Source organism: Scyliorhinus torazame, chromosome 4 (assembly GCF_047496885.1).
Source record: "Scyliorhinus torazame isolate Kashiwa2021f chromosome 4, sScyTor2.1, whole genome shotgun sequence".
NCBI classification, from domain to species: Eukaryota; Metazoa; Chordata; class Chondrichthyes; order Carcharhiniformes; family Scyliorhinidae; genus Scyliorhinus; species Scyliorhinus torazame.
In genome coordinates this window covers 192,847,044-192,856,955 of record NC_092710.1, presented here as the reverse complement: position 1 = coordinate 192,856,955, position 9,912 = coordinate 192,847,044, and the positions used below count along the sequence as shown (strand labels likewise).

Sequence of the window (9,912 nt, the reverse complement as noted above, 5' to 3'; positions counted from 1 at the left end):
GAGATAGAGGTTGGAACTCTGTCCCACAAACAGCAGTTGAAGCCAAACAGTTATTAAATTTTAATCTGAGATGGATAGATTTTTGTTAAGCAATCATATGAAGGAATATGTGGCAAAGGCAGGTATATGGAATTAAGCCACAGATTGGATCAGCCGTGATCTCATTGAATGGTAGGACATGCTCAAGGGACTGAATGGCCTACCCCGTTGTTACGTTATCATGACAGTCTGGCTCAGTTAGGAACACACTTGCCTTCATATCAAAGGATATTAAGACATCATGGCTTTCTTGAGGACTTGGGCTCAGAATCTGGCTGGTACTCCAGTGCTGAAAGTGGGCTGTAATGTTTAAGGTGCCACTTCTTCAGATAAGACATTAAACTGATGATTAAGATAAAAATTCCTTTGATTAAACGATGATGACATTATCTAGTGTACTATTCAGCCCTTGGTCCCAGGTTAATTTCCTTACTGTACGAGTAAACTATTGCACTGGAGAATGTTGGATTTTGGGATTCAACATTTGGCTTGATATCCATTATACAAATTGACCTGACCCTTGTTCTGATTATTACTGAGTCATTGTGACTGAACAATATGCAAGTAGAGGTTTAAAAAAAAAACTGCTGGCACCATACAAACACAGGAGGATTTGATGCGCTCTGGTGTGGGGGAATAAAATTGAAAAGTTTTGCTTTTTAAAAAAAATAAATAACAACCTACACATTTGCTGTGATAATTTTGCTGAATAATCTTGGTAGTGATTATGATTAATTTGTTTTCTCTTCAGGCCTTATCTACCCTTGATTCCACCACATTGATGTATCCTTTCTTTTATCGACCTATGTTTGAGGTCTTGGAAGATGGATGGCACTCCTTCCTTCCTGAACATGAGTTTACTTTGCTTTCTGCAATGGTGAGTCCAAGCTCCAGTAGATAGAAACAAAATATCTAAGTTTGTGCCAACTATTTGTGTATTGAGTTTTTGTTATATTTTACAAAATCTGTAAGTGACCTGCTGGAAAGTGCAGAAACAATAATAGCAGGGTTGCACGGTGGTACAGTGGTTAGCACTGCTGCCTCACAGCTCCAGGGACCCGGGTACAATTGAGGCCTCAGGTGACCGTCTGTGTGGAGTTTTCACTTTCTCCCTGTGTGTGCATGGTTTCCTCTGGGTGCTCCGGTTTCCTCCCACATTCCAAAGATGTGCAGGTTAGGTGGATTGGCCATGCTAAATTGCCCTTGTGTCCAAAAAGGTTAGGTGGGGTGGCTGGGTTACGGAGATAGGGTAGAGGCATGGGGGCAGTCGTGGGGTTAGGTAAGCTGCTCTTTCCAAGGGCCGGTGCAGACTCGATGGCTGAATGGCCTACTTCTGCATTGTAAAGTCTATAAGTTGATGATTTCAACTACCTTGATATTAAGTGGGATAGATTCAGTGTAAACATTCTTAATGTACTTGGGAAAGTTTCTTTTGCCTGTATATAGCAGGCCCAGCAAGGGAGGAGCAGTTTCCTCAAAGAAAAAGGGTGGAACATCGTGCTGGAAAGGAGGTAGGGCTAGCCCATGTAGTTATGGATCGATCTACCCAAATTATATAATTACATTTTTGTTTGATGCATGTAAGTTAAAAGGTCATGGATTTAAAAAAAAAATAAAAAAAATTTAATAACCTTTATTGTCACAAGTGGGTTAACACTGCAATGAAGTTACTGTGCAAAGCCCCCAGTCGCCACATTCCGGTGCCCATTCGGGTACACTGAGGGAGAATTCAGAATGTCCAATCCACCTAACGGCACGTCTTTCGGGACTTGTGGGAGAAAACCGGAGCACCCGGAGAAAACCCATGCAGTCACTAGGAAAATGTGCAAACTCCTTACAGTGACCCAAGCCGGGAATCGAACCTGGAATCCTGGTGCTGTGAAGCAACAGTGATAACCACTGTGCTACCATACCGCCCAATTAATCAAGGACAGTCAGCATGGATTAATCTAAAACAGCATGGATTTCATAAGAGAATTTTTGTTTTAGCACAAATAAGAGACTACATTTGATGTAGTCTGTATAGATTTTAGCAGTACTTCTGACAAGGTCTTGCGTGGCATATTGAGTAAATTCACAACTTTGGGGATCCATTAGAATGTAGCAACTTCGACCCAAAATTGATAGGAAGCAGCAGGTTATGGTTGATGGATGTTTGTACGATTGGAAGGCTATTTCCAGTGGGATTCAGCACTGGTTCCTTTGCTATTTGCGATATATAGTAATGTTTTTCAATTATTCATGTCCCCTACATTTAAGAAGCTTGCAGATTGAAAATTGGCCATGCGATTGAAAGGGGAAGATGGTTAGAAAAGTGGTAAATTAAATTCAGTCTGGAGAAATGTGGGGTAATGCATTTGGGGAGGACAAGTAAGGCAAAGGAATACATAATATATGGGAGGACACTGGTATGGAGGAACAGAAGGATCCTAATTTATATCTCTACGCATCCATTAAGGCAGCAGGACCGGTAGATAAGTTAGTAAAGAAAACATATGGAATATTTTTCTTTTATTGGCTGAGGCTTACAGTATAAGAGCAGGGGGATTATGCTAGAACTGTATAAAAGACTAGACCGCAGCGAGAGTGTTCTGTACAATTCTGGTTGATGTATTACAGGGAGATGTGATCATAAAAGGATTAGAGAAGAGATTTGATGAGAACCTTGTCGGGTGTGGGAAGTTTTACTCATGAGGAAAGACTGGGTAGGCTGGGTTTGGTTTCTTTTGTTGCTCTTTTAACCTTAGTCTATTTGCTCTGTTTAGGTCACCTTAGCTCATGAGTCGCCAGGTATCTTTATGATACCGCCACATGGTTCAAGTTCAGGTTATGATTAATAATACAGCACACCGCTTAGTAAGGATTAAACAACGGTCATTTATTATATACAACAGGCAATATTAATACCCTAATACTACTATTTATAAAACAAACCTATCATTACTGGCCAATACTTAACTTAGGAAGAGCCCACCAGGTCAGGGAAACGAATGGCTTGTCCAATTAAATCTGGCCCGCGGGATTCAAAAGGCTGCTGCAGGTCGGTAGCTTGGTGTCTCTACCGGATAGCGATCGTTGGATTCAAACTTACACTTGCCGGTGGCTGGTCTTGCGAAGGGCTTGAGCAGGTGAAGATGAGAGAGAGCGAGATCTGAACTTGGACCTTCACTTTTATAGGGCCCAGGGGCTTCCGCCTCCCGGGGCGGCCCTTGACCCTGAGTCCCAAGTGATTGGATTCTGTCCCCAATCTCTGGGGTCGATGTGTCCAATGGTGAGGCGATTCCTCGATCGGGGGGTGGTCGCTCACCTGTCTTTGTTTTGGCCACTGCAGGCGCCGACAGGTCTGGCCCGGTATTCAATTGCTAATATGTTGCAATTGTTCCCGGGGATAGCCGATTTAACTGTGGATGTCTGAATAGATTAGGTGTAAACAGTCCTGAATGCAACTGCGGATACCTGGGTTGATGGGCTGTTGATAGCCCTGAGTATCGATCTGGGCTACGTTCCCAGAGCTGAATATGCAAACCTGTCTGCAGCTGCCTGCTTGTGTCTTCTTGGCTGCTTTTCCCAGCAGTCTTTCGGGTTAGCCGTTTTAAACTGGGTTTTGGCCAGATTAATCGGAACGCAGCCATTTTACATGGCTACACTTTGTAACAGAGGAGGCTGAGACGTGATGACTTAGAGTGGATAGGAATGACCTTTTCCATTGGCAGAGGAGTCAATAAACTGGGGACATAGATTTAAAGTAATTGATGGACTGAGTTGAGTAATTTTTTCATCCAGCAGTTGGAACCTGGAACTTGCTGCTCAAAAGGGCTGAAACCCTCATTATATTTAAACAAGCAATACCTACAGGACAATGGGCTAGGAGATAGATGGTAGGATTTGATTGGTACAGGCATGAAGGATCAAACTGCCTCCTTCTGTGGTGTAAATCTTCCTTTGTTTTTATGCAAAGCAAAGGTACAATCTGTTATGACACTAATAGGAATTATTGGAATTTTGCAATGAAGGATTGCTCTTGACAGGAAGTGGCTGAGTGTTTAAGGGTACCACTGGGAAGTTGGGAAGTTTTGTTTAAAATATAGTGTAACTAATGTCTATTTAAAGAGGTACTCTTGGAAACACACTCAACTACTTGTAATCTGGTAATTCCATTGGAAACACAAGTGGATCATTCAGCTTCTTGAGTCACTACTATGTAAACTTTAAAAGATGGCTACTTTGCAAACTATTCTTCATTCTCTTCGCAAGTAGCTGAGTTTCATGTAATTATAACCTGCAAAACACAAATCGTGACCTGTAGAGTTGTCTCCTGATTTTTTTGTTTTGTAAGTATATATCCCCAATGAAGAATGCAGAACTAAAATACATGCTCTCACGACCAGTGGATGTGCCAGCCGTTGATGTAATTGAAGTCGAGTCACTGTTCTAATGTTGAAAAATTACATCCGTTATTAGGACTTTCCTACAGGCACTGAAAAGCCCTGCAATACTTGACAGTAGCAGTTGATTGGTTGCTCTTATTTAGGCCAGGCTTGCCCAACTTTTTTGTTTTGGATGGTGGGTGGGGGGCACATTTACAGATGTTTTTAATCACTCGAGAGGCTTATCAACAATTTTCAACACAAAAAGAAAAGCTGTCACAACATCCTGGACTTGTGAGCAGTCAATTCCAGCCCACTTGACCCAGAGTCACAAGACAGGTGAAATTAGATTTTATTTGAAATATCAAAGGTCTTGGTTGAGCCCAATAAACTACAGAAGGCCTTTGACATGGTGCCGCGCTGGAGGCTGCTAAATAAGACCAGAACCCATGGTGTTAGGGGCAAGGTACTGGCGTGGATAGAGGATTGGCTGACTAGCGGAAGGCAGAGAGTGGGGATAAAGGCGTCTTTTTCAGGATGGCAGCCGTGACTAGTTTCCGCAAGGGTCAGTGATGGGACCACAGCTATTCACGATGTACATTAATGATCTGGAAGAAGGAACTGAGGGCATTGTTGCTAAGTTTGCAGATGACACACAGTTATGTAGAGGGTCAGGTAGTGTTGAGGAAGCAGGAAGGCTACAGAAGGACCTGGATAGGCTAGGCGAGTGGGCAAAGAAGTGGCAGATGGAATGCAGTGCAGAGATGGTGCACTTTGGTAGGAGGAATAGAGGCATAGACTATTTTCTAAATGGGAACAGGCTACGGAACTCAGAAACACAAAGGGACTTAGGATTCCTAGTTCATGATTCTCTTAAGGTTAACTTACAGGTTCAGTCGGCAGTTAGGAAGGCAAATGCAATGTCAGCATTCATGTCGAGAGGCCTAGAATAAAAGACCAAGGATATACTTCTGAGGCTGTATAAGGCTCTGGTCAGACCCCATTTGGAATATTGTGAGCAGTTTTGAGCCCTGTTTCTAAGGAAGGATGTGCTTGAAGAGGATCCAGAGGAGGTTCACAAGAACAATCCCAGGAATAAAGAGCTTGTCATATGAGGGTAGGACTCTCCTCCCTCTCATCTTCCCCCCCCCCCCCTCGAGTGGTTGAGGACTCTGGGCCTGTACTCTATGGAGTTTAGAAGGATGACCGGATTGCATTGCAACTTGCAGAACACGGAGAGGCCTACATGGAGTGAAAGTGGAGAAGATGTGTCTACCAGTAGGAGAAACTAGAACCCAAGGGCAAAGCTTCAGACTAAAGGGATGATCCTTTAAAACAGATGAGGAGGAATTTCTTCAGCCAGAACTGATTAATCCATGGAACTCATTGCCACAGAAGGCTGTGGAGGCCAAATCACCGAGTGTCTTTAAGACGGAGACAGATAGGTTTCTCATTGTTCAAGAACCTATCAGCCATGATTGAATGGTGGAGCAGATTCGATGGGCTGAATGGCTAAATTCTGCTCCTCTGTCTTATGGTCTTATAGCCACCAGGTTTGTACTTTACAACACAAGTAATCTTTTCTTACGTAAAGTGTTATAATGAAATGGACAGCAAATGTAATTGATGGCCGACTGTGACAATATGTATATTGTAAGAATAGTGAAGAGTTAACAATTTACTGTAACTGCATCCAACCAGTAGATGGTGATCAAACGCACACGTAAATCACGTGATACTCTGGATTCAGGGAGAAGGTTGTTAGGTGAGGTCAGAAATGGCTGTGTTATCAGAAGCTCTGTAACTAGAACCATAGTTTCAGTGAATCTGTATTCTTTTATATCTCAGCAAGCAAGTCTAATCTATTTAGTTGTAGTGTGAAAATTAGTTTTGTTCGAAACTTAGCTTGATGTTCCTTGTGAGACACTACACTTCAAAGCCATCCTCATTCGGAAAGCACATCGACTACTCCTTTCCCAACTCGCCCCAATCTGTCTCTTCTCGCCCCCCCCCTCTACTCCTCCTCCGCCCCCTCTACTCCTCCGCCCCCTCTACTCCTCCGCCCCCTCTACAACTCCTCCGCCCCCTCTACAACTCCTCCGCCCCCTCTACAACTCCTCCGCCCCCTCTACAACTCCACCGCCCCCTCTACAACTCCTCCGCCCCCTCTACAACTCCTCCGCCCCCTCTACAACTCCTCCGCCCCCTCTACAACTCCTCCGCCCCCTCTACAACTCCTCCGCCCCCTCTACAACTCCTCCGCCCCCTCTACAACTCCTCCGCCCCCTCTACAACTCCTCCGCCCCCTCTACAACTCCTCCGCCCCCTCTACAACTCCTCCGCCCCCTCTACAACTCCTCCGCCCCCTCTACAACTCCTCCGCCCCCTCTACAACTCCTCCGCCCCCTCTACAACTCCTCCGCCCCCTCTACAACTCCTCGCCCCCTCTACAACTCCTCCGCCCCCTCTACAACTCCTCCGCCCCCTCTACAACTCCTCCGCCCCCTCTACACCTCCTCCGCCCCCTCTACACCTCCTCCGCCCCCTCTACACCTCCTCCGCCCCCTCTACACCTCCTCCGCCCCCTCTACACCTCCTCCGCCCCCTCTACACCTCCTCCGCCCCCTCTACACCTCCTCCGCCCCCTCTACACCTCCTCCGCCCCCTCTACACCTCCTCCGCCCCCTCTACACCTCCTCCGCCCCCTCTACACCTCCTCCGCCCCCTCTACACCTCCTCCGCCCCCTCTACACCTCCTCCGCCCCCTCTACACCTCCTCCGCCCCCTCTACACCTCCTCCGCCCCCTCTACACCTCCTCCGCCCCCTCTACACCTCCTCCGCCCCCTCTACACCTCCTCCGCCCCCTCTACACCTCCTCCGCCCCCTCTACACCTCCTCCGCCCCCTCTACACCTCCTCCGCCCCCTCTACACCTCCTCCGCCCCTCTACACCTCCTCGCCCCCTCTACACCTCCTCCGCCCCCTCTACACCTCCTCCGCCCCTCTACACCTCCTCCGCCCCCTCTACACCTCCTCCGCCCCCTCTACACCTCCTCCGCCCCCTCTACACCTCCTCCGCCCCCTCTACACCTCCTCCGCCCCCTCTACACCTCCTCCGCCCCCTCTACACCTCCTCCGCCCCCTCTACACCTCCTCCGCCCCCTCTACACCTCCTCCGCCCCTCTACACTCCTCCGCCCCTCTACACCTCCTCCGCCCCCTCTACACCTCCTCCGCCCCCTCTACACCTCCTCCGCCCCCTCTACACCTCCTCCGCCCCCTCTACACTCCTCCGCCCCCTCTACACCTCCTCCGCCCCCTCTACACCCTCCTCCGCCCCCTCTACACCTCCTCCGCCCCCTCTACACCTCCTCCGCCCCCTCTACACCTCCTCCGCCCCCTCTACACCTCCTCCGCCCCCTCTACACCTCCTCCGCCCCCTCTACACCTCCTCCGCCCCCTCTACACCTCCTCCGCCCCCTCTACACCTCCTCCGCCCCCTCTACACCTCCTCCGCCCCCTCTACACCTCCTCCGCCCCCTCTACACCTCCTCCGCCCCCTCTACACCTCCTCCGCCCCCTCTACACCTCCTCCGCCCCCTCTACACCTCCTCCGCCCCCTCTACACCTCCTCCGCCCCCTCTACACCTCCTCCGCCCCCTCTACACCTCCTCCGCCCTCACCTCCGCCCCTACACCTCCTCCGCCCCCTCTACACCTCCTCCGCCCCCTCTACACCTCCTCCGCCCCTCTACACCTCCTCCGCCCCCTCTACACCTCCTCCGCCCCCTCTACACCTCCTCCGCCCCCTCTACACCTCCTCCGCCCCCTCTACACCTCCTCCGCCCCCTCTACACCTCCTCCGCCCCCTCTACACCTCCTCCGCCCCCTCTACACCTCCTCCGCCCCCTCTACACCTCCTCCGCCCCCTCTACACCTCCTCCGCCCCCTCTACACCTCCTCCGCCCCCTCTACACCTCCTCCGCCCCCTCTACACCTCCTCCGCCCCTCTACACCTCCTCCGCCCCCTCTACACCTCCTCCGCCCCTCTACACCTCCTCCGCCCCCTCTACACCTCCTCCGCCCCCTCTACACCTCCTCCGCCCCCTCTACACCTCCTCCGCCCCCTCTACACCTCCTCCGCCCCCTCTACACCTCCTCCGCCCCCTCTACACCTCCTCCGCCCCCTCTACACCTCCTCCGCCCCCTCTACACCTCCTCCGCCCCCTCTACACCTCCTCCGCCCCCTCTACACCTCCTCCGCCCCCTCACCTCCTCCGCCCCCTCTACACCTCCTCCGCCCCCTCTACACTCCTCCGCCCCCTCTACACCTCCTCCGCCCCCTCTACACCTCCTCCGCCCCCTCTACACCTCCTCGCCCCCTCTACACCTCCTCCGCCCCCTCTACACCTCCTCTCCGCCCCCTCTACACCTCCTCCGCCCCCTCTACACCTCCTCCGCCCCCTCTACACCTCCTCCGCCCCCTCTACACCTCCTCCGCCCCCTCTACACCTCCTCCGCCCCCTCTACACCTCCTCCGCCCCCTCTACACCTCCTCCGCCCCCTCTACACCTCCTCCGCCCCCTCTACACCTCCTCCGCCCCCTCTACACCTCCTCCGCCCCCTCTACACCTCCTCCGCCCCTCTACACCTCCTCCGCCCCCTCTACACCTCCTCCGCCCCCTCTACACCTCCTCCGCCCCCTCTACACCTCCTCCGCCCCCTCTACACCTCCTCCGCCCCCTCTACACCTCCTCCGCCCCCTCTACACCTCCTCCGCCCCCTCTACCCTCCTCCGCCCCCTCTACACCTCCTCCGCCCCCTCTACACCTCCTCCGCCCCCTCTACACCTCCTCCGCCCCCTCTACACCTCCTCGCCCCCTCTACACCTCCTCCGCCCCCTCTACACCTCCTCCGCCCCCTCTACACCTCCTCCGCCCCCTCTACACCTCCTCCGCCCCCTCTACACCTCCTCCGCCCCCTCTACACCTCCTCCGCCCCCTCTACACCTCCTCCGCCCCCTCTACACCTCCTCCGCCCCCTCTACACCTCCTCCGCCCCCTCTACACCTCCTCCGCCCCCTCTACACCTCCTCCGCCCCTCTACACCTCCTCCGCCCCCTCTACACCTCCTCCGCCCCCTCTACACCTCCTCCGCCCCCTCTACACCTCCTCCGCCCCCTCTACACCTCCTCCGCCCCTCTACACCTCCTCCGCCCCTCTACACCTCCTCCGCCCCCTCTACACCTCCTCCGCCCCTCTACACTCCTCCGCCCCCTCTACACCTCCTCCGCCCCCTCTACACCTCCTCCGCCCCCTCTACACCTCCTCCGCCCCCTCTACACCTCCTCCGCCCCCTCTACACCTCCTCCGCCCCCTCTACACCTCCTCCGCCCCCTCTACACCTCCTCCGCCCCCTCTACACCTCCTCCGCCCCCTCTACACCTCCTCCGCCCCCTCTACACCTCCTCCGCCCCCTCTACACCTCCTCCGCCCCCTCTACACCTCC

At 52.1% G+C, this 9,912-nt stretch overlaps 1 protein-coding gene across 1 annotated transcript in view; it reads left to right on the top strand.

Moving 5' to 3' along the window:
* mtmr9 (myotubularin related protein 9) overlaps positions 1-9,912 on the top strand; it is a 106,989-nt gene that overhangs the window by 1,096 nt on the left and 95,981 nt on the right. Inside the window, exon 2 of the mRNA XM_072499042.1 lies at positions 762-916. Coding sequence (XP_072355143.1) covers positions 762-916 — 155 coding nt within the window. The remainder of the gene's footprint in view (positions 1-761; positions 917-9,912) is intronic.